The sequence below is a fragment of the Rousettus aegyptiacus genome, unplaced genomic scaffold (assembly GCF_014176215.1).
Source record: "Rousettus aegyptiacus isolate mRouAeg1 unplaced genomic scaffold, mRouAeg1.p scaffold_m13_p_5, whole genome shotgun sequence".
NCBI classification, from domain to species: Eukaryota; Metazoa; Chordata; class Mammalia; order Chiroptera; family Pteropodidae; genus Rousettus; species Rousettus aegyptiacus.
The window spans coordinates 113,020,511-113,044,785 of record NW_023416308.1 but is presented as its reverse complement, the minus strand read 5'-3'; the positions used below and the strand labels follow the sequence as shown (position 1 = coordinate 113,044,785).

Genomic DNA, 24,275 nt, shown 5'->3' with positions numbered 1-24,275 from the left:
ACACACGGACGTACACACACCCCCACACGGTATCTCTCGTCCTCACAAAACCCCGGCGTAGTAGGTGCCTGGCTGCACGGATAAGGAAATGGAGTCAGGAAGGTCAGCGGCTGCCCAGAGTCCCCAGCTAGTGAGGGTCAGCCAGGAATGGGAAGCTGGCCCGTTAGACTTCCAATGTCTTGTGTCACCCTTGCCCACACTGCCGCTCACGACTTCTAGCAGGGGTACACATCCTTTTTCGCTCAGAGGCGTGGCGATGCATAGTTCTTTTTCCCCGACTGGCCTGTTGGTCCCTTGAAGAAGAACCGTGTTTTTATTCAGTTCCTCTCCATTTCATTTCTTCCACATCACTGACGACTGGTTTAGTTCTCTGTTGACTTCGTTGACGTCTTCCTCCCACTAGAATGAGGACTTCCGGTGAAGGACTGTGTCCATATTACTCTCTGTTTTCCCTCTCGCATCTAGAACCAGCCTGGCCCATAATCCACATTCAGAGTTTGTTAAATAAAAGACATGATGGAAGAAGGAGAGGAGGAGGGAGGGAGGGAGGGCGAACTAATAAACACGTACGAGAGAAATAAATCCAGTAAACACGCGAGGACGTTTAGAAAAAGCGGCAGTGTATGAAAGAAGGGACACGTTCGTGTGTACTGTCGGGAAAATTGTTCGATTTGTCTCTTAGGACTGCCGTTTTCAAAGAATCCAGAGAAGAAAGACATGCGCACAGAAATCGAAGGCAAGGGATGTCTATCAAATTACAAATGTAAATATCATTTGACAAGAAAATTCCACTTCTGGAAAATTATTCTACAGGTATCCCTGCATGCGAACGTGGGCACTCATTATAGCATTACTTGCTGCAGTAAAACATTGGGGACAATCCATATGTCCATCAAACAGAAATGGCTGAATATGAATGACAGTCCCTCGACGACACAACGGGTTATTCCGGTTATTCCGCAGAGCTAAGAAAGAATGAGGAAGCTCTCTGCGATGACATGCAAAGATCTACAGACTGTACCATTAACTGGAAAACGCAGGGAGAGTGCAGAACGGTGTGCCCAAGATGTCACGCTTTGGGTAAAAATGCTGCTTGTGCACAGAGTCCTGGAAGGAGCCAGAAGAAAGGAGGGACGATGGTGGAGAGGGGGGGACCCGGTAAGACCCGGCAGATGGGGGATGAGAACGAGAAGGAGACTTTTCAGGGCAGAACGTCCAGGTCTTAGACAGCGCGGGCTGCGGTAACAAAACACCGCAGACTGAGTGGCTTTTGCCAAACGAAGTTCACGTCTCACAGTCCTGGAGGCTGGGGAGGCCCAGGCGAAGGTGGGGGCAGATTCAGCGCCTGGCGAGGCCCCCACGTAACGTGTTTGGTGTCACGGGTTTGCAGCTGGAGGGGATTTGCTTCGGGATAAACGTACCTGGAGGGTCCCCCGTGTCTGATTTGGGCGATATTTAGACGAGGCTTTGGACTTGGGCTTTAAAGTTGATGCCGGAACGAGAGTTAAGAGTTTGGGGACTGTTGGGATGGAATGAATGTACTTCGCACAGAAAAAGGACATGAATTTTGGGGGACTAGGGGGTAAAATGTCATAGACAAAAAGTGTGTGTCCCCCAAAATTAACATGTTGAAACCTACTCCCCAGTATGATGGTAGTGGAAGCTGGGGCCTTTGGTAGGTGATCAGGTTTGAGGGTGGAGCCCTGATGAATGGGGTCAGTGCCCTTAAAGAGGACATCTACAGAGCTCCCTCTCCACGGTCACCACGTGAGGACACAGCAAGAAGACGGCTATCTGCGAGCCAGAAGGAGGACCCTCACCAGCAGAAGGAGGACTCTCACCGGACGCGGAACCGGCCAGCACCTCGGTCTGCGGCTTCCCGGCCTCCGGAAATAAACCTCTGTTGTTTAAAAGCCACTGATCTGTGCCGTTTGGTTACAGCACCTTGAGTGGACTAAAAGAAACATCTACCTGCAAACATCTAAACCCGAGACAATGACAGCCAACGGCGGAGGTGGGGCTCACCTGAACGCCAGGGGGGATGCTGTAGATGATCCGGATGGTTTTGCAGTCTGGGTGGCCGGGCAAGGAGTGGGGGATGAGGTGGTACTCCATCTTCCCCGGAGGCTGGGTGCCTGTCTTCACCCCATAGATGGTCTTACAGGTCGGACACTGCAAACTCCCATCCTGAGGAGACAAGGCCGGAACAACGAGATTGGAGAACGGTTTTGGTAATGACCGACCTCCAACCCCCAAAAGGACCAGAGATGAAGGGCCAGGGGACACAATAGACCTTCGGTGCCTCCCTGCCCGGCTACTGAGGCCACTTCTGCTTTCTCCAAAGTTGCAGGACGTGTGTTCCACACACAGCCCCGTACTCCACGCTAAGGGACAGGGAAGAGAGACCCTGTCCTTGAGAAGGAGACCAGGCTTTGCAGAGCACCTCAGGGCTCTGTTCAGAGGTGCGTAAAGGGGGGGTACTCTGGATACACTGATGCACATGGTCTCACAGAAGGCCTGGTGAGGTGTCGCCTGGAAGGGGAGGAGGGGGGGAGTAGAGCCTGGACAGGCTCCCAAGAAGAAAGGGAGTGAGGAGAAGGGAGGCCTGAGTATTCAGGGAGCAACGTGTGTAAAAAACGCTGTCGCACAGCTGGGACCAGAGCTGTCCAGGCCACCTGCATCTCCTGGGGAAGGCGGGGATTCTCTCTGCAGAGCTATTTAAGGACGTTTCAATTCAAGCTCTACTCGTTTAAAGGCATAACTGGTATTCAGGGCAACTGAGGTCACTCCACGTGATCAAAGGACGGAAATCCCAAGCTCGGGGTCAAGAAGCCAGGGTCCCACTCTCCGCTCTGCCCTCAACTGCTTCATGTGTTTGGGTGAATCGCTCCTCTCCTCTCTAGGCCCTTTTCTTTCCCCTTTTATGTAAATAAAATAGAAATAAAATTAATAAAATTAAAATAAAATAACAAAAAACAAAGAACAACAAAAAACTAACAAAAAAAACCTACATGCTTCAAAGTACTAACGCCAATGATAATAAAGGATAATCTTAAGAAACATTTTTAAAGCACCGTGGAAATAAATGCAAAGAAGTACTAGATGATTCTTGCTTACAGTCATCGAAAGGGAATGAATATGCTGAGAACCCCCTTTAAACCCCAAACAACCTCTTAACATGCCAAGCAAGTCCCAATGTCACCTTTTCGTTCAGGGTCAGGAAGGTGAGCTCGGGGTCCCGATGTGCACTGTCCATCAATGATCGAATGTGCACTTCCCGAGACGCTGAGAAAGATCCCCAGCACTTTGGGAAATTGAATCATAGGGCCATATAAAGGTAAAAGAAAACTGTAGCCATAATTAATATAAAGGAGATATCGATTTGAATCACGAGAGTAAAAAAATTCCAGTAAAGCAGTAACATTCTATTTCTATTTTCCAGGTGGAAAATGAAGTCTCTGAGAGTTGAAAATCTTGCCCAAGGTCATTCAGCTACTAAGCCAGGGTTCAATGTCAGGTCAGCTGCCTCTCTTGCTTCCACTCCTTCTCACGGCAAAGGAAGTACAGAGCAGCCCCCCAAAGCCATACTTTTTTTTTTTTTTTTGAATGAGTAAGAGGTTGGAGGATGTCAGGGAAATCTCAGACTCTGATGCAATCCATTCTGGGCCTGGAGAAATGGGTAGGGTTCGAATTCATGGAGATGAAGAGAGAGGGTTATTTCAGGCAGAGGAAAGAAGATGAGAAAAGTCAAGGACTTAGAAAAATCTGGGAAGTCGTAAAGAGAGAGTTATCACCGAGGCCACTCCCAGATCCCCGGAAACTAGCTCTCGTGGGAGGATGAGACTTCACTGTCCGTAAGGGACAAGACGAGCATCACCCAAATCCAACAGCGGAATCGTAAGGGGCAACCAGGTATATACCTTGGCAAAGTCTCTAATGCTTTTGAAGAGGTAATCAGGGTGTTTTGAAAATGTCCAAAGAAAAGAAATGATAACTGAAAATCACTAGCCCCAGAAAGGAACACTCACATCGGGCCCAGTGCCGTGATGAGAACTTGCTTCTTCTTCACTGATGGGGGGGCCCACTTCTCCCAGCAACAGGCCATGACAATGGACCCCGACCCCCCCCCCCAGAACCTTCAGGGACAGACTGTACACACTTAGACCACCAGGCCCAGCGTAGAGACGGGGGGGTGGGGGAGGGGAGGGCGGGCACCGGGTAAGCACAGCAGAAAGGAAAGGTAAAGGCAAATTTTGCCACATTACAGTTTTGTGGAGGACGGCACCTGCTGAGAACAGCCACGGGCATCACTCCTGGGCTCCCTTTAAGACCCCCCGGATCTGGGCACAAGCCCGATGGGGCCTTCACACTCCCGCCCCCCCAGGGCCCGGCTCAGGAGGTGGCCGCGGCCGGCACCCACCTTGTTGCCATTGTTGTACATGGCGACCAGGCAGTAGATGTGGAAGCTGTGGCCGCATCTGGACAGCTTGCCCACCAGGTCGGGCTTGACCGTCGGCTGCGGATTCTTGTAGCCGGAGGAGGCTGTGAGGCGCTCCATACAGATGGTGCAGTCCTGGGGGGTGGCAGGGGACAGAGCAGAGAGGCCGTCAGCCCCTCACCCAGCCCAGCAGGCTCCAACATCGGGTCGCTGGTTCCCGCGTGATCCAAGGTCAGGTGAGCTGTCACTGCCCCTCTCCCGGAAACCCCACAGACCATGGTACATGGACCACTGGGAATCTGAAGAGAGGGTTTGTCTTGCTTTACACAACAGAAAGATTCCTGAAATAATTCCTGGCGTCAGTCCATGTTAATTCGGGCTGGCCAACAAAACTACGTTCTCCTCGAGGCCTGTGACGATGTGTCGTCCTTTCTTGGTATCCTTCTGTCGCTAGTGAAGGAAATGAATGTTTGCTGATAGACAAACATTATTTAAGCTGAACTTCTGTAAAGAAATGATAATTCTAGGGTACCAGAGGGGCTGCTATTTAAATAAGTCTACAACAGGATTTCTTCCCTGTGGCACGGTCATTGGGAGTGGGGTGATCCTTGGCTGCCGGGGACTGTCCCAGGCCCTGAAGTGTGTTTAGCAACATCCCTGGCTTCTACCCGCTAGACGCCAGCAGCAACCCCTCTACCCCTAGAGTCGTGCACGATCGCCTCTGGTCGTGAACCACTGAGCTATAGCAAGCCCATTTCGAAGTCAGTCCCCATATCTTAAATTCAGAGTGTCAAGTTGAGGTCATTTAGGATCGACCAGCTCTCTGTTGAATGGGGAGGTAAGAGAGGTTCAGCTGTCACTCAGGGACACTGACCCTGGAGCCCGGGCGGGCGTCCGCTCTGACAGGCTCCAGAACTGTCTAGATGTGGAAAACTCTGGCAGAGGAAATGCTCGTGGCTGGTGAGGGCGGTGAGCCCTGCCCTGCTCCGCGGCACTCACCTCGTCGGGCGGGTGCCGGACTTTCTGCAGATACTTCTTCAGCACCTCTTCTGGGGTTTTACCTGTGGGAACAGGGTGATCAGTGGGCCACTGAGACCGGAGACCGAGATGAGGGATCAAACAGCCTTGCCACGCTGGGCATGGCGGAGAGGAGAGTTGTCAGCCAGACTTAAAGCAGGAAAGGGAAGGAACTCATTTTGCAATTGGATTGAAAAACTTGAAAGGGAATCGGGAGAGAGGAGAGGACGAGAGGTGGTCTGAGGGGGTGGGGAGTGTCCCCGCACCTGCCTTTAGCTCCTGCACTGCCTTCCCTCACGTCCACCTGCCTGTCTGCAACAAACCCACTTTTCAACTGAGACAGATTGAGCGGGTTTCTCTTCCATATCACCGAAGAGCCTGGACCTGCCCAAACGATGAGATAAGATAAAAAAAGAAATGAAAGCACTCTGTACACCACTAGGCTTATTGCATTTATTGGACAGTGTGCTAAAGGACCAGAAAGCTATCACCACGGCTTCGGGACAGCCTTCCCTGGCCGTTGATGGCGCGTCCTGCAGCAGGGAGAGCCTGATGCCCTGGGAAGCACCCTAACGGGTACGATGATTCTGGAAGTTCTTCTGGGACTGGACCCCTGAGAGGCAGCTCAGCCCGGAGGCAGAGGGGTGGGGAAGACACAGGCCGGAAGGAGGCATTGACGGGAAGAAGGGTGGGTGCCTCCTTGGGCGTCCCTCTTAACTTCTCCAAGCTTCTGTGTTTCACCTACAAAATGGGGACGGGCGATGGCACCTGGTCAAAGGGTTGCGCTGACAATTAAATGAGCCGCTGGACGTACAGCTCTTTAGCGCATTGCTGGCTTACGGGTACACTCCGTGCCATTAATAGCAGTAGGAAGAGCGGAAAAGTGCAAAATCCTGTCATTTCCTATCAGATTACCAGCACGGCAATCGAGTTCATTCCAGCAGTGAGATTTCGAGATTTCGAAGGGCTGGAAACGTAGGACAAGGGTTTGAGGAAGTGGATGGCGCGACAGCCCGAAGCTGGAAGCAGGCCCGTCCCCTTCGCCATCCTGCCTCTCCCATCAGAATTAAGCCTCCATCAACTGCGAGCCCACGTATCACCTGCCAGGCCCTGGGCTAAGGGCAATTCTACGCACGATCAAAACGAAACTTGCCAACACGTTCGCAAGGTGGGGGCTTAGCGGCGAATGTCAGAACATTTCGCCACCAATCCCAGTGGCCAGAAAGACCCAGCCACGGTGCCGGGGCGGGCACAGGTACTGACCCCGTCGTCGTGGGAACGCGGGCAGGGAGGAAGGGGCTTCCGGAGGAGGGTTCAGGTGCAAAGAAGCGTCTGGAGGCTCTAGAGGGACACAGGGCAGTGCCTACTTCCCAGAGGTCAGGGGTCACATTCCAGGGCATCCCTGCTGGATACTGGTTATGAGAGTTTCCACCCCATTGTAAAGGTGAGAAAGCGGAGGCTCTGTGAGGTCACACGATTTATGAGCGACAAAGTTGGAACGTGAGTCCAGTTTGTTACGGTTCCTATGCCAAGGTGATCTCCCTCTCTAACGAATTTTATTTCTATAATTCCTTGCTGCATTTTTGTATCGTCTCCATCTGAGCCACACGCGATCCACTCTGGTGTGATCACCAGGACAGGTACGAGTTAGGCCTGCCTGGCAGATACGGAAATTAAGGCACAGAGCCGTAGGGCCCGGGAATGACCCTCAGGGGCGGAGGCAGAGCCGGGGCTGCGAGCCCGGTCTCCGGCTCTCAGCCTCCCACGAGATAAGGCGGCCGCTACCTTTCTTGGCTTGCTTTTTGGTGGTCTTGCGGCTTGTGTTGGAAACCCCTGGGATGGATTTAATTTCGCTCTTGCTGACGGGGGGCGGGTGGAGGACCAGCTTCGGTGGCCTGGTGAGACACACGGGCAGCCCCGCTGCGCTCATGAGGATCCCGGTGATTCCTGGAAGTGCCGGGCAGGGGTGAGGAAGGACCGACTGGTTAATTCCCCAGGGCTCCCCGAGGCCCTCGCTCCCCATCAGCCTATACTCCCTCTCCCTGACGGAATTCTCACAAATCACGGAGTCTCCTCTTAACCCTCCGCTTTTCCCAGAAACGGGCCCATCCACTCATCGTGGTCATCGAGCTTTGCTTTTAGAAGTCAGTTCCCCCCAAACTCTTCCGCCCCTTTGGCCCAACTCCCCACACTCCCCTTTGTTTTAACTAACATCGAAATTCTCACTCTTTTACAAACGCTCAGCAGCCTCTTCCTTGCATTCGGTTTTCTTTTCTACCCTGAGCGAGACCGGTCCGGGTTTCTCTTACCTGCCAAGGCGGGATTGACGGGGCTGGACCCGTGTAGGTTCTTCACTGGGACAGTGGGGACCCTGCAGAAGGAAGAGCAGAGGCATCACGGTTTCGCCAAGTGGGACAAAAACGCGCCAGCGTGGGAACTCCAAAATGTCACCCTCTGGAGGTTCCTCTTTCTTACAGAAACTACTTATTCCTACTAAAGACACGACAGGTTATTAACTCTGCAGCCAGAGGCGATACCGTCAGGCCTGAAGTCAGGCCGGGTCACTCCACACCCAGAACCTCGGAACGCGGAGGGGCTCCCCAGCTGACGCGAAGTCCCGGCGAGGCCTCCGTGCCAGCACGCCCCACCCCGTCCCCCCATCTCTCCATTTCCCCCTCTATCGCTGGCCTCTGTGCTCGGCTCTAGCTGTTTCTCCCCCGAGCCAGGGACGCTCCCGCCTCAGAGCCTCCGCATAGGCTGTTCCCTCCGCCCGCAATGCTCTTCCACCACAAGCCCACTTGGCTCCCTCCTGCGACTCCTCCGCTCTCGGCTCAGATCTCACCTGCTCAGTGAGGTTCCCGAGACCCTCTGATGTAACACTGCTACCCCCTCATCCGTCCCGCCCGGGGACTCCCGAGCCCTCTTACCCTGCTCTAATTTTTTCTTTCGTTTTTTTTTTTCTTTCCCCCCATGGAACTTATGAGCTTTTAAAATAAGATATTGCCATCTAGGGCCAGGCCACCCTGAACAAGCCCGATCCCGTCTGACCTCGGAAGCCAAGCAGGGTCGGGCCCGATTAGTACTTGGATGGGAGACCGCCTAGGAAGACCAGGTGCTGTAGGAGTAAAAAATTTTAAAAATTAAAAAAATAAATAAAGATTGTAAGCTGCCAAGGTCCTAGCAATCTGTGTGAGGTCAACCAAGGGTTGCCTCGTCTAAAAAAAATTGAAAAAATAAAGTAAATAAAGTAAGCCGTTGCTTATTATCTCCCCTTCCAGAATCCAGGCTCGCCCAGGGCAGGTATCTTTGCCGTTTTGTTCAGAGCCTAACACTAGCAGGCATTCAATGATGATTTGCTGAAGGAATGAAAAAAAAAAAAAAATGAGTTCAAACCTGGGTGTACATAAGAGTCACCGAAAACTTTTTAAACAGACAGCGCCCGGGGCCTGCATGGCAATGTCCAGCCGCAGGGTGCAAGGACTTGCATTTCCACGGGCCCTGCTGGCAGGAAGGAGGCAGACGCAGCCCATTGCCAGCCAACATGTGGAAACCATCGCTCCTCCGACAGCTGCCGCGGCTCCTTTGCCCTGAGAAACGTAAATACCGGGCAGAGCCTCCTCCTCATTATGTCCTTCTCCCAAGCGACTCAAGCCAAGCTGGAGAGGATGCGGCGCAGCTGCCTGGGAAAGATGAGGCCCCCCCACGGCGCCGACTCGAGCACCGTGGGGTGCGCGGGGCTGGGTCTTGCGCCATGACCCCCTGCCACCCGGGATTCCACAGCTGGGCTTGGAGGGCCATGTCAGCTTGGAGAAGCCAACAGAGTGGGTCACAGATGGCTCCAGAAGCCAGCAGTTCCGCTATGAGGTGAGGGTGCTGCAGGGAGAAAGAGCGTGTTGATTTGTTTATGATGTGTTTATCTGTCCACTCGCTGTGAGCCCGACTTCGTGCTGGACACAGCCCAAGAGGCTTCACTCGTGTGTCACAATCGCTCAACACGGACAGAGCCCACCTCGTACCGGGCGCGATTCTAACTGCTTGCAATCTGTCATCGAATCCTTCCGGCAACGTGTGCAAGAGGTGTTATTATCATGAACCCCACTTTAGCAGGCGAGGAAGTCGAGGCACAGAGAGGGTCAGCAAACCTGGGAAAGATCGCACAGCCAAGAATCCGAACCCAAGACATCTGGCTCCCGAGCCCACCGTTCCAGCCGCTCGCTGCGCTGTGCCCTTGCGTCTGCATCATCTTGCCATCTGTCACCCCACGTCTGTCACCCCACGCCGCAGACAGAGAACGCAGAGCTCAGACAGAGAAGGAACGAACCCATGGCGGAGAGGGCACAGCTGGAATGGACCCCGAGGCTGAGCCGTGGGTCTGTCTGTCCCCCACGCGCCCGGGGCTGCTTCCCCGGCTCGGCCGCGTCTTCTGGCAACCACAACAGGTGCACTGGGCTTGTGAGGAGGACGTAGAAAGAACAGACGTGGAAGTGTTTGTGTCTCGGCAGGCCACCAGAGGCTACTTGCCTCAGAAACTGTCCGCAGGATAAATCGAACCCAGATGGGGGAAGGAGAATTTAAAACAAGGGAAAGCCGACCAAGAAAAGAGGCCCCGATGAAATTCTGGACTCTAACCCGCCCCCCTGGGCCAGGCAGAGTGTGACGGGCGGGAGTAAGGAACATGGGGTTCGAATCCCAATCCTGCCAGTAACTCCTCATCATGTCCCTTAACGTCGGAGTCTCGATTTCCCTACCTGTGGGGGACTGGGGTCAAAAGATGCCGGGGAGACGTCTTGATGATTTCCCACCCCAGTACCTAAGAACTAGGTGGCAGCCTAAGCCCTGGTACCCCGCCCAGGGCCCAGCCGCCTCTCTTCCCGGCTCCATCTGGAGAGGCTGGGCGTGAGGGTCCGGCCCCCTGTGCGTGTCTCCGGGCTCCCCACCAGAGGACAGCATGCCACCCAGCCCCGCACCTGCCTGTCCCCCTCGCCAGCTCCAAGGCCCCCACTCCCGCTGATAAGTAGTGTGATCTGGGTGACAAAAGCTACCTTTGTTCCCACAAACTGGACTGGCAGGTTTCCACACCCAATCTGCCTAACCAGGAAATAGTCTGACTCCCCGGGGCGGGGCGTGGAGCACACCCCGCAGACAGCAGACAGCCGCAGGCAGCCCCAGAACTCTGGGTGGGGGCAAGGTCTGAAGAGAGGGAGGGCCTGGTGCGTGGGGACTCCCGGGAACACTGTGGGAGATGTGGGTGTCCTGGCCATGCCAGGAAAGGGACAGCATGGCAGAAGGGCTTGTCACTAGGCTCTGGGAGCCACTGGGAGTTAGGGAGAAGGGGTATATTTGTTTATGAAATACGGAATGGTGTAGTGGGAGGAACCCCCACAAAGGAGCCGGAAGCCTGCCTCACCCTCCAGCTGTGCAGGGACCTGAGCCTTTGAGAGAGCCACACAGCCTGTCTGCACCTCATCTGCAGCTGTAAACAGGGCACCCTCTCTCCCCAGAGGGGCCCCATGAGGATTTAGGATCTAGAGCAAATACTTTGTAAATAGCCAAGCCTTATGCAAATTTGGGTGATTATTTACATGTTTCTTTCCCAACTCTAAGAGGAAGTTGGGCTCGATATAGTCTTTTCCTGCTATAATATCACAAATTTTCTCAGATTCTTGAGGACTTCAAGTGGAAAGGGCCAAGTCGAGGGCTGGGCAGTACCTAGGATGGTTGAGTTGGTGACAACTGGTCATCCTGTCCCCATGGTCACTGGGTAAAATGAAAACCATGGAGACTGGCCCAGGTAGTGCACATGGATCAGAACCAGCTGGGGCCCCAGCTTCACATGCCAGCCCTCCTTCTAGAAATCAGCAACCCAATGGCAAGCATGCTTCCACATCCTCCAGGCGGCTCGGCTCGGCCCCGCTTGTCAGCCAATCAGAAGACACCGCACTGGCCCCCATTCTGTTGGGCTGATCCCAGTTCTGGAGGGTATGAGTTTCTCATCTCTGTCCCTAAAATAAAAAGCTAAAGAAAGAGAAAAGCTGGCAGGGTGGCAGGGGCGGGGGTGTCGCAGGCCGGAGAATAGCTCTGCGGGTATCTGTGAGCAGCGGTGCTTTTCCTGGGGTCCTGAGCCAACCCCGGAATCCTCGGGCAGGACCAGGTCTTGTCTCTCCAGCAACCGAGGCCTCGCTGGAGAGAGAAGAGCCTCAGTTCTGCAGGACGAGGCCAGAGGGCCGACTCCCGCCCTCTGCCTACAGCCGCCTCTCTCTCTCTCTCTCTCTCTCTTCTCTTCAGAAGCCCCCTGCTTGTGTCTCTGAATAATTCACAGGATCTTTTGTTCCCCCCAAACCCTTCTCTGCATCCCACCTCTCCCACCCTCCCTGGCCTTCCTTTTTTTTTTTTTTTTTTTTTTTTTCCGTGGGAAAGTTGCTTGAAGAGGTCATGGGCAGAGAGGGGAGGGGGAAGCGGCCACTGGACAACAGAAGGTCGACGGCAGTGTCAGACAAAGGGAAAAAACACGCCAATTAAATGGCCAAGAAAGACGGGAGGAGAGGATGGTAGTGGGGGTGAGGGAGGTGGCAAGAGGTGAAAAGGAAAGGGCTGGAAGAGAGAGAAGGGGAGGGGAGGGCCTCTCGTGTCAGGGAAGCGGAGCAGAGAAAGGAAACCCAACTTTTTCTATAGCCCTTTTGAAACCGCATTGCCCGGCCCTCCACCCTATTCTCTCTCTCTGGCAGAGGGACTAAAGCAGAGAGAGAAAGAGCTGCCCACGCCCTCACGGGGATTTAAAGCGATCTGGGGTTCCTGTCCTTCTGCTGTGGCGCGGGGTCACCTGGCATTTGTTAAAGGCACCAGAAGTGAGGCGACGGCTGCTTAGCTGTGACTTCGACAGTCACCTAGGGCATATTCCGTGGATGCCCGTGAATGATAACAACGGCAGCAAGCGCAGCAGATTCTGACTGAACGCTTGTTACGTCCCGAGCACAGTGCTAACTCTGTACACCAGATACTTCATCTAATCCTCATGGCAACTCTGTAAGCCAGGTGCTATTATTGTCCCCATTTTTCAGATGAGCAAGCTGCAGACAGAGGATGCAGAGCTCGCCCCAAGTTACACAGCAAGGAACTTGGGTTCCGGCCCACGCAGTCAGGTTCTGGTGGCTGAGTTCTCATCCACACCAGCGGCTACCCTGAACTCTGTCCGAGGCCCAGGGATGCCATGGTGTGACTGTGGAGAAATTGAGCAGAGGGACTTTCAGGTACCAGATACTCCCGAATACTTCTGACTGCTTGGAGGAAGTCATATGAAAGTCCCACGCTTCTGACTGGCACTTGACCATTTATTTATAAATGGCCTTTGCGTACAATGAGGAGGTGGGTTTGAGCACAAACAGCCGTGGACCAGGAGACCAACACCTGGGTCCCAGGCCCTAACGTGGTAGCACACAGCTCTGTGGCTCCCCTCGGGGAGTTATTTCTGAGCTAAGTGCCATGCCTGCCACTTGCATCACAAGGTAAGGGAATGGGATAAGGCCGCCAAGTGCACCTGACAAACCGTAAAGGGGTAAGCTCCCTGAGTGGGGCGGTCGGGGCAAGCGCGGTGACCTCCACGTCTCACACAAGGACATTGTACGGAGTCTGTGGCTTACCCTTGGGGCGGTCCGTAGCTGACCCTCCTTCCTGTCTCCTCCCAGCGCTGGGTCTCTACGTGCAGAGAACCCCTCTGGACGGCCTGAATTTCACATTCAGGTGTCCACCCTAACACTACCTACCGCCGGGGACTCGGGGGCTGCAGGCAGGGCCAGGCCCCTCTGAAGAAAGGGAAGACTGGGAGGCCGATCTCACAAAAAACCAGGCGCTGGCAGGCAGAAGTGGTGGGTCCCCCGTGGGCCTGGGTCTCTCTCATTCTATGATCGGGTAGACCAAGCAGATCCTAAAAAGCAATAATCGCAGAACCTACAACATCACCAGGTTGTCCCAGAAGCAACAGACAAGACACGGAAAGCGTCCGGCACACGGTAAGTACTCACTGCTATGGGCTGAGGGCTGAGGAGGAGGCTGAGCAATCCATGTGAGCCGGTAAGGGCCCAAGCTCAGCCACACACCGAGATGTCTTGACTGCAAACCAGGAGGTGCTCCTTCTGGAACCCTGCAGTGCTTCCCTTGTAACTCACCTGTTTTCACCTTTACAGAGCACGGGACTGGGGCCCCTCCAGTTTCCAGAGAGACCAGAGGAAAGAGACAAACCCTTATTTGGCACCTACTGTATGCCAGGCACTGTGGTGCATATTCTGACCCCGCCGGGTCAGAAAGTCTGGCTCTGACGTCACCCTTCCTAGAGCGTGACTCCGGGTCTCTGCCCACGACTAGCTCCGTGCCCCTGAGCAAGCGAACTTCTCATGTCCTCATGTGTAAAACGGGATCGAAATGCCTGCTTCGCAGAGCTGCCGTAACGATGAAATGAGGCCATAAAGCCCCCAAACTACAACATGGTGGCAGTGCAATGAATGTCGCTGGTCATTACCAAGTACTGACCCCCCCCCCCCAACTGTGGCCCCCAAAGGCTAAATCATCCTCCCTCATCTACCACAAGGCTCCGCCTTCCACCTGCAGCCAGGGGGGCAGAGGACCAGAGCGGAAGTCGGGGCAGCCCCTCCTCCATCTCTGCGGGGGAGGCGAGCCCGCAGGTGCTATCCACCCCCCATCGCCCCCTGCCCGCTGGGGGCGCCGGCCGTGGAAGCACCTACCCAGAGGCGATCAGCACCCGGGACTGGGCGATGGCCAGTCGCTGCAGGTTGGTTCGGTTCAAAGTCGCCAGGGCCACCCTTCCCGTCTTGACGCTGGCTCCCGGGGGGCTGGCGGGAGAGCCCGCGGTCGCCCCTGCCGGCGTGCCGGAGGCTTGTCGCCGGATGGGCTGTGACGGGGCGCTCTTTATCGGGCCTCGAATGGTGCCTGTGCTGTCCAGTGGCTTGGTCCCCGGGCCTGGTGGCGGGGGCAGCTTGACCACTCCGGATGGGGCCACGTTCTTGCGGGCCGCGGGGGGCTGCAGGGGCCCGGCGCTCCCGTTGACCACGGCCGCCTTGACGCTCATCACCAGGACGCACTGCGGGCAGGAGCAGGGCGGGCCGGGGGGCGAGGCGGCCGACCCGGGGTTGGCCGGCCAGGACTGGGCCTTGGGCAAGGAGCTCGTGACCATCGGGTAGATGAGGTCGAGACGCCGGCGCACGCGGCGCTGGCGCTGGGTCTGCCGGTTGATCTGGCCCATGGTGCTGAAGTCGATGACGTAGCTGAAGCCGATGGAAGTGAGGTCGATCCAGGGGTGCTGCTTCTCGTAGGCGTGCTGGATGGTGATGCCCACTTCCATGTCGTAGGGCGTCCAGGAGCCGTTGTCGTTCTCCCACTCCCACACCACGCCCTTCCCGGGGGCCGAGGACGGGTCATAGTAGTTGCGGCGAACCGGGCGGAGGGTCCCTGCCGGAGCGGGACACAGCAGAGGGTCAGCAAGGAATAAACTCGAATTGTGTTTCGTTAATAAGTAAACATTAAACGAATCCTCCTGCATGCGGCGGAGACAGCAGCTTTGCACGAGACTCAACTCATTCCCGCCTTCCAGGAGGCTGCGGTCACACCAGGGTAAAACGGGGCGTTCCAAGGGAGACCCGTGCAAACGGGGCCAGTACCAGAAGGAGCACCTCCTGGTTTCGGCTCCACACGCCTTGGTCTGCAGCCCAGTTTGTCCACTTACTAGCTCATGTGGATTCCTCAGCCTCCTTGTCATCCCTCAGAAACAGAACAATCACGTCTTTGCCGAGTCTTTGTGAAAGTTAATCGTGACTCACATATTCATTCAACGAACATGCATTTGTGTTTCCCAGGTCCTGGATTTCTCCTATGCCCTGCGGCACATGAAGCCCTCGAATATAATATCCCTTCTCCCCTGTCCCTTAATGTCCCTGCCCCAAGGATTATGGAGGAAAAGGACACAGGGCCATGGGAACGGAGAGGGCGGAGGAAGACTCTGCCTCTATCCAGGAATGCTGCCCAGAGGCGGTGGTGACTGAGCTGGTGTATTATGACTTTGAGAAGAGAAATCAGATTGAGAGCATTCTCTCAAATTTCCCATCATCGACTCTCGTATCGAGAATAATGGTCATAAAAAATACTTTTCTGTTTATCAGATGTCTGCCTTTCAAGAAGCTCAAAGCCTCCAAAAGAGAGGGTCATCTTAATCTTTGTAGTCCTGCTGGGGCGGGGGGCCTGGGACAGGGTTTCGGTAGGAGAAGGGTACGGCGGAAGTGAGCCTGCAGGACCGAAGGGAAAATGAAGCCCGTAACTGTCTTCTCCTCTACCCGCCCCATCCGTGGCCAGACCACAGCTCATTTCAAGGTATCATCACTGAGGCTGAGGACACCTGGTCCAAGGCAGGTGGGGAGGCCAGGGAGCTCCGAGGAGGCTCCGAATCTGTCTGCCTGAGCTCCATCCATCAACGTGGTGGGAAAAGGCTCCCCTTCTCCGGCCTCTGACTCACCCTTCCTCTGACCCAGAGGGAGACACCAAGACTTGGGACAGAATCCCATTCAAGGGGGGAAGAAAAGGAACAATGGCTATTCAGGCCTTTGCCGGGGTCATAACCTGCCCCCCACCCCGTCTCCAAGCCCCTAATGACCCAAAACATCAACATGCAGAGGCAGGAGGGAGAGGCAGAACAATCCCCTATTCAGCACCAGGCCCTCTGCAGGGGACGTGGAGGACGGGAGGAAAGGGGGGCAATAGTCCCCTGGTTGGCCTCCATTTCCTTCCTAAGCAGCCAGCTCCCTGGGGAACAAAGAGGACAAGCTTTGTGTCCCACAGCGGAGGCTCCGTCCCTTCCAGCTGCGTGATCAAGCCTCAGTTTCCTCATCTGTTCGGATAGCTACTTCGATGGGTGAATTTGGATTAGATGCAGGAATGACGATAAAGCACTGAAATAACACCTGTCACATGGCAAGTTGGTGATTATGGTTGTAATTTATTTTGTATTAGACGTCTAAGCAGGATGGAGGACTACGGGAAAGTTTAGTTCAGGGGATGCTGTGTGTATGTATTGGGGGGAGGAGGAGGAGGAAAAGGAGAGTTTATACATAAAACTTACATTTGTACAATATTATTTAGAAAGCATTTTTGCCTATCTCAGATCACACAGACTTCATGGCAAGCAATCCTATGAAACATCTTTTAGAGATGAAGAAATTAAATTTAGAGAGCTTAAATGACATTGTGTTTTTCCCAGGATAGCAGGGACATTGTGTTTGACCAATTCTCACAGACGTGTTTGAAAGGCATGTTTGCAAGTGCCGCCAGTCCCAGATGCCGGAGAATTGCCCCAGAACTTCTGGAGACTTTGCTGTGGCTCCGACACACCTTTCCAGGTCCGTCGTCTTCCGTGCTTGTGACCTCCCCTATTCGCCAGGTCCCTTCTACTGAAATACCCTCCTTGCCATTTTTACTTAGCGAAAGTCTCCTGATGCTGTTTGCCATCCCCGTCTTGAAAGGTTCTCCCAGTCCGGGCCCCACCTTCGGGACACCAGCATCACAGTATTTTTCACACCGGAGCCCTCAGTGGAGGCACAGCGAACACCGCAGGACAGCTCCTTGCACCGCCGCCCACTGCAGTGACCGGCGGTAACGAGGGCTTCCTAACGTGCTGTGACTGATGACTTCTGACTGCGTCGGCATTTTGGCATGTCATCATTTCTCGCATATTGCTGAGCGCTCGCTAGCTGCTCCAGGCGCCCTTCAAGCAGCTTACAGTCTAACACGAGACAGGTGTGCCGATGACTGACTAAGAGGCAGAATGGCCACAAGCAAGCTACCAATAAAACGCACGTTGGCTGAGAATCTGACCACGTTCCCACTGTGCTTACATCCTTTCTACGACCCCCTGAGGTCAGGACGGAGGTCCCCTCCATCCGCCAACCTCTGTGGCCCCCTCACACGTAATAGACTCTGCCAACGTTTCTGCCACCCTGGCCTCCTTCAGTCTCTGCCTACTGCCCGTGCTTCTCTGGACCTTTTCACAATGCTGGTCCCTTCTCACAAGCTCATCCTCTTCACTACCCATCCTTCAGGTCAAGTTCCCGTTCCTATTTATCTTCATGTGCCGTTACACACTTCTCTCTGTGATCGATTTGCTGAATATTTCTCCTCAGTGGCCCCCCAATCCCAGGAGCATGGGTGTCCATCCAGGTGTGTCTGCCCATGGCTGTACCTCCTGTACCTGGCATGTCCTATGGGCTCAGTAAATATCGATTAAGTAAATGAAGTAATTAATGATGGTTTGGTGACCATTTCAAAAAATGGATGACAAACAGCACAAGACCTGAACGATAAGCAGAATTTCAATAGGCAAAAACGGCAAAGGAGGGCGTTGCGGTTGAAGGGACCTCGTGCATGGTTGGGGCGGCGTGTCAGGGGACTCCGAGGGGATGCGTGAGGTTAAAGCAGACGTGGGTCTGTCAGGTGTAGAGGAAAGTATAAGGCATGGAGGAAGATAAACCTGGAAAGGTACGTGGAGCCGGAGCGCAGAGGGTCTAGACCGCCAGGCTGTGGCGGGTTTTATTTGTGGGTAACGAGGAGCCAGTGAAGTTTGCGACACAGAGTAGTGACAAGACCAAAGCTGCTCTGTTAGTTAGTTCTACGTGAGAAGAAAGGACGGTGCCGGGAGTGAAAATGAAAGGAGGTGGAGAAAGCCTACAGAGAGGAGACGGGCACAACTTGACCTTGAGCGGCCGAACGCTTCCCCAGAGCGGTTCCAGGGTCGCCCGCTTCAGAATCTCCTGGGCTACAAAGCGGCGGTGCCCCTCAGCCCTGGGGGTCAGTGTCTCCAGGGACTGGGCCCGGGAATCTGCATGCGAGCCCGCCCTGAGTCTTCATCATGCACACCCTGACGTTCCAACTGCCGGGTCACGTGCTCTACGTGCCTGAACATCCTGGGCACCCGAATAAGATTCTGAATGACGGAATGGGTCAAAGAGTCCTCAGGCCTTGACCATGGGCCAGCGGTAAAAGGGCTACCAGAAGGGTTAACAGGCGGGGTGTCAAGAGGAAGAGCTGGGTTTGGGAGGGAAAAGCAGCGAGTTAAGCTCAGCCCTAGCAGCTTATTCGGCGACAGGAGCAGACCTCAGACCAAAGATGTGCAACGAGAGAGATGGTGGGGGTCTGTCTGACTGTTCCCAGGGTCCACTCCGTCTGGACCCGTCCCAGACCTTTCTGTCATCAGGACGATGGACTAGATGATCCGAGGAAACCCATTTGGTCCCAAGGTGCAGTGACCCAAGGAAGAGGCCTCTAATGGTATACAGAAGGAAGAACGAGAAAGAAAAATCACTTTTTTTTCTGGCAACCCGAACACCTGCTCTCCAGAGCACTCAAGATGGTTTGGCTCCTGGGGAATGGGAGACGACCCCTTTCAGGTGTGACGTGAGGTCTCTAGGGCGTTTCACCCACATCCTGCCTCATAATCCCCGCCCCTTTTACCCGCAACCCCTCTCCCCCGCTAGAATGTTCCAGGATGGCGAAGACTTCGGTGCTGGTTATCGCTACCCCCACGCGCCTGGCACCGGGCCTGCACGAAGGAGGCGTCCACGCATGCTCACCCCATGCAGGAGCAGAGTATGGAGCATTTAACTGGGAACCTCAGCTCCACCGTCAACTAGCTGTAGACCTCCGAGCGACTTACTCTATTTCGACTTGCTTCCTTTCCTATAAAATGGACACAACCAAAGGTCTTTCATACTCCCCGGCCTTTGCCTCCTCCGTTCCTGTGCTCGTGAAGGACAGACGGGTTTCTTTTTGGGAGGAAGGGGGGCTGAAAATCAGCTCCTGTCAGAGCTTTTCATCTCTCTCCACCCGACCCCCTCACCGCATTAAAGCCATAAGAGAGGCCAGAGTTGCACAGAAAACTCTGAGCTGGAAAGGTCCCTCCCTCACACCATGCCACTTCTAAGTGGCATCCTCACCGTTGCAGGGGCCAGATGCATTCACCTGCCCATGTGCATGATGGGAAGATGGGAGCCAGAGGGAATCGTAAGGCTGCTCTTCATTCTACAGAGGAAAACGAGGCCTGAGCAGCTGAGGGCCTTGCTCGAGGTCACGCCAGAAGCCAACGAGTCCAGGATGAGAGCCCGTCATGTCTCCCCTTCCCAGTCTGGGTCTTCCCCTATCCCGATGCTGGGGCCCTGGAGAGGGCAGTGAGCAGGTGTGTTGGAAGACACAGGGGGAAATGATGCTCCAGTCCCTGCCCTACAACAGGAAAAGGTCAGCCCAGTCAAGGTAAATGACCGTAGGTGGAGAGGAACCAACTAAGGCTTTTGGAAGCAGCCGAGACTCAGTCGCCTCTGTCTTTCCTGTCTCTTCCCTTCCTCCAGATTCTCTAGCCCAAAATGCCACAGAGGAGACCAGCCTAGCATGCAAATAAGCTCAGACTGGGAGGTAGTCTGGGGGACAAAGGGCCCAGGGCAAACAGAGGCTGGCAGAGGGTGTCTGCAACCTCCTAGACATCTCCCTGGAGACAGGCTGGATGAGATGGGAGCCCAAGGGGGCAGGCAGTCTGAGGACCCCCTCAGCAGCAGGGCAGGCAACTTCTGAAAAAAACAAAACAAAACAAAACAAAAAAAACGACAACAAAGCTCCCACATCAGGAAATGTCCCCGCATGGAAGAGCCAACGAAAAAAGAGAGGAATCGCCTCTAGGCAGGGGACTTCCAGCTCTCTTTTGTTTATGGGGATGTTTCTGGTTCCCAGCTTCAAACTGTGGCTTGAGTTGGTGGTGGTGGGGAGGGGGGGTGCCAGGGGTAGGGGATTGAGAGAAAGAGAGACGGTGGGTAATTTAATTAAACATTGCCAGGGCTTGGCTGAGGTTGCCTGGGAGCCAGTAGTTTAAAGTTCCTAGCCTGCCACCTCCTCGTCAATGAGCTATATTGAGAGGAACTCTGTCTGTTGGCAGGGAAGGACGAAGAGGGGGCTCCGAGCCCAGAAACCCAGAGATCCTATTCTACTTTGACAAGCTCTGCGACAGACCCGGCATTCCTGGGAATTCGGCCCAATGCTGCCAGCACCCAGCACAGGGCCTGGCACGGAGGAGGGAGGTCCTCGGTACCCGACCACCGGAATGAGGGAGCGAAGCCTTGGTCATGGGAATGTGTGCCTCCAGGACAGACAGGACTGCGAAACACCCCCCGAGGCCGCGTTTAAAATGATCCGGGGGGGCCAGGTCGAAAATCTGAGGCGACCCCTGGCACTCAGCCCTGAGGTCCTGGTGGCTGGCCTTGGACTAACCTGCTAGCCACCAGGCAGTGGCCAGGCTGTCCTCAGGGCAGAGTGACCGGCCCTGGGGGAGATATCTAGCTTCTGTCCTTCAACCCGGTTTCCCCAGAAGTTCATTTCTGTGGAAAGGACCCCCCATCCCCCAGGCCATGGCGCTCCCAAGGTACCATGCCCATCGTAGATACCCCTTAGCACGGACTAAACTCTCTCCCTTCCCAAATGCGGACAAGGGCCGGGACCCTTGTGTCAGCAGCATGGTTTCTCCATCTGCTGCGGAGATTTCATTTCGAATAGCAAAGCTCACAGCCGCCCGTTTATTTTGAGCAGGACTGGAATTCCCTGTCAGGTGTCCTAAGGGCTGGTCTCCCCGATCCCACCTCCAGGCTCAGCTGTGCCCCTCTGCGGGCGCACATTCCGCCCCCCAGTCCGCCCTCCACCCTCGCCTCCTCCAGCCCTCTCCAGACTGCACACATTCCCTCCCTCCCTGCCCCGCGGCCGCGCTTAATCCTCTTTCTCCTTCTCCCCAGGTCTTCCTCGTTCCGCCTTCTCCTGTCACTCTCAGCTCTGCCTCCCGCCACCGCCACCCCCCCCCCCCCCCGCCCTTTCCACCGAGGTTTAAGCCCCTCCGGACCGGGTTAACACTTCTGGAAGGTTTCCCCCAGAAAACTTTGCTCATTCGCCCAGTGTCTGCAAAGTCCTTGGCAAAGAGGTTGTTGGGAGTCGTGACTAAAGACGGGGGCATGAGAGCGGAAAGATACCCCTTTCCCATGACAATCCTAATTAGCCCACAGGATGTGGGGTTTTCCGAGGGGCTTAGACGCCCTGCTCCCACAGCTGTTGCCGGACCTTCTGGGACTCTCGCCGTCATCCTGGGTAGTCCCTCCTCCCGACACCTGCCTCTCCAGCTCCTCCAGTCACACTCATGGGGAGCCCCAGCCAGAAAGCCAGAAACAAGCCCCGACCCCCCCTGCTGAGGACACGAAGGGGAGACAGGCTTGTCCCAAGTCATCGGTGAAGCCTAGGCACACCGGGCCGCGCACAGACACGCAGCTCCGCCCCGCGCCTCCCGCCCAGGGCCAGCACCCCCCGACCTCCTCCCTGTAAGCTCTCTTTCTCGCTCTGATGGGAAAGCTGCTCGTCTGGAAAGTGAGATCGTGGTGGCTGCAGTGGCGACCGGCTCGTCACGCGAAGACGCGAGCGTAGCGCTCTGGGAAGCCAGAGGGCCCCAGAGGCGAGGGTTCCCGGAGGAAGCTCGCGGCCGCTTCTCCTTAGGAATCCGCCTCCTCCCCCGCGCACAAAGGGAGCAGCGGCGTCGCCGCCAGGCGGTGCGAAGCCGCGTCCCTCCCCCTCCGCTCTCGGTCGGCTCCGGCCTGTTGCTTCAGCAGTCCCAACCCACAGCATCCGGGGTGCTTCGAGCTCCGGAATCCCCCAACTCCGGCCTCTCCTCCCAGGCACCCCAGCTTTTTCCACTCGAGACGGCAGCTAGAGCCTCCGGGCAGCCCCTGCTTCCTCCCTCAGTTCCCACCCCCAGGACCCCGCGTGGGGAGGCAGCGGGGTGGGGGGTGGGGGGGGCATGCGGCAGGCCCAAGGGTGCTTGGGGCAAAGCGGGGTCAGCCGCCGTGTGGGCAATGGGAGCAGGAAGCCTTTGCCCCGGGCTGGGATTGCTTGTGGGCGGGGCACCCCCAGAATTTCCACAGTGGAAGGCGCGAGGCCACCGAGCGCTTAAAAGGGGACGTATAACGGCGGGGGTGGAGGGAGGCTGTTGTTAGGGTCAGGGGGGTAGCCGCGTTTGCATAACCGTAACACGGATGCTAATCGCGCGGACGTTTATGGCAGGGCTTCTCTAAAGGTGGTGGGGAGGAAAGCGCCCCCTCCGCGACCACCTCCGGGTGGGTGACGCCGGGGTGCGGACCGGGTGGGCCCCGGGGGGCTCGCCCGGCGGGAGACCTCGGGGCAGGGAGGGGAGGTGCGCGCGGGCGGGGCAGGGGCGGCCGGCTCACCCGTGTCCTGGCGGAACTGGTTCATGGACTGCAGGTCGATGATGTAGGGCGCGAGCCGGCTGTCCACCTGGCCCAGCACCACGCTGCCCCCGGCGCGGGGGCCGGCGCGGACCACCGCCTCGATGTGGTGGCTCACGGCCGGGCTGTAGGGACGCCAGCGGCCGTGCTCGTTCAGCCATTCCCAGACCACCACGGCCGAGGCCAGGAGCATGGCGAGCCCGGGGCGGCGGCCGCGGCGGCGCTGCGCTGTCCGGCTCCCGGGCGCGGCGCGCCCGCCCTCCTCCGCTTCCTCCTGCGCCGCCGCCTCCGGGCCTCGACCGCGCCCCCCGCCCCGCGCCCCAACGCCCGCGGCAGCCTCAGCTCCGGCCCATGGGCCGCTCCCCAGCCGCGCATCCACCGGCGCCCGGGCACCGGGGCCGCCTGGCTCCGACCGCGCGCCGCCGCCGCCGCCGCCGCCGCCGGGCTCCGCCGCTGCAGCCGCTGCTCCGTGGGGTCGAGTGGCTTCATGCAAATGTCCGGCTCTCCGCAAACAAGCCCCCGCCTTGCAAAGCCACCCGGCGGGCGCGCGGCCAGACCCCCGCGGCCGCGAGCTGGCGCTGACGGCGAGGCGAGCACCGAGCCCTCGCACCAGTTGCGCCTCGGGCTCTGCAGTCGCCGGGGTGGGACCCGCCGCGCGCCCGCGCTCGGAATGGCACGCTGCGCTCCCCTCCCCTCGCTCCCCTCCCTCCCTCCCCGCGCCCGGGCCGCACCGAGCGCAGTGGCCGCCTCGGCGAGAGCTCCCCCTCCCTGCGGCTCTGCTCAGTCGCTTCCAGAAGGAATCGCCCCTCCCAAGCGGGGCGCTAAGGCAAACCCGGCCTGCGGGGGGTTCCCCAGTCCCTAGGCGCCGAGAAGCGACCCCCCATGACCCGGCCCCCGGGACCGCAGCTGTCGCCCGGCCTCAACTTTGCAGCCTCGCTCCCAGGAACGGGATTCCCTTTTTAAGATCTAATACAGCGTGACCGGGGTCCGCAGCGCGAGCTCCGAGACGCGCAGTGTCTCCGGCTCGTGCACGCACTCGCACACTCACACTCACGCACACACGCGCGTCCACACCCCGACGCCCTCCGTGCTCGGGCTGCTATTACCTCATCTTCCCCCCGCATCCTCAGCTGTCCGTCAAGGATGCGGAGCCACGCCCCCGATTGGGGGGGCCGTTGCCCTGGAGCGCACGCGCCCCCTGCTGGCCCAAGACTCCGTGTACCGGCCGATGGCCACACACTACATACTGCTCAACTCCAACTTCTGCTAATGAGACACTTTCCAAAGGGATGCAGCAATTTGGTGAATGATGGATTTGTATCGGCTGTGTCGAGAGCAAATGTGGTTTTCCTGGCCTGCTTCGACGTCGCTAGAGTCAAGGAGATACATGCTAAATTGATTTTATCTGCAGGGTTTCTGTGACCAAAATAATGAGACGCTAGGACAGACACAGGCTAGACATATTTATTTTGGTCATCAATAGTTAGTGTGGAAAATAATCTGAAAGGGCA

The 24,275-nt window shown here is 56.4% G+C and overlaps 1 protein-coding gene and 1 pseudogene across 3 annotated transcripts in view; one reads left to right on the top strand and one right to left on the bottom strand.

Annotated features, from left to right (window-relative positions):
• Window positions 1–23,444, bottom strand: part of DTX4 (deltex E3 ubiquitin ligase 4) — a 30,060-nt gene extending 6,616 nt beyond the window's left edge. Inside the window, exons 1-8 of one of the 3 annotated variants that reach the window (XM_036220539.1) lie at window positions 22,747–23,444; window positions 14,191–14,914; window positions 7,765–7,826; window positions 7,241–7,402; window positions 5,726–5,839; window positions 5,438–5,499; window positions 4,421–4,573; window positions 2,026–2,187 (exon numbers count right to left, since the gene is read on the bottom strand). In XM_036220539.1, the coding sequence (XP_036076432.1) occupies window positions 2,026–2,187; window positions 4,421–4,573; window positions 5,438–5,499; window positions 5,726–5,839; window positions 7,241–7,402; window positions 7,765–7,826; window positions 14,191–14,914; window positions 22,747–22,957 (1,650 nt within the window). In that variant the 5' untranslated portion in view covers window positions 22,958–23,444. Of the gene's footprint in view, window positions 1–2,025; window positions 2,188–4,420; window positions 4,574–5,437; window positions 5,500–5,725; window positions 5,840–7,240; window positions 7,403–7,764; window positions 7,827–14,190; window positions 21,190–22,746 lie in introns of those variants that run through there. The other 2 variants (XM_016119013.2, XM_016119012.2) reach the window with 2 other exon arrangements.
• Window positions 8,461–8,579, top strand: LOC118603244 (annotated as a pseudogene).
• Window positions 23,445–24,275: the final 831 nt, after the last annotated feature.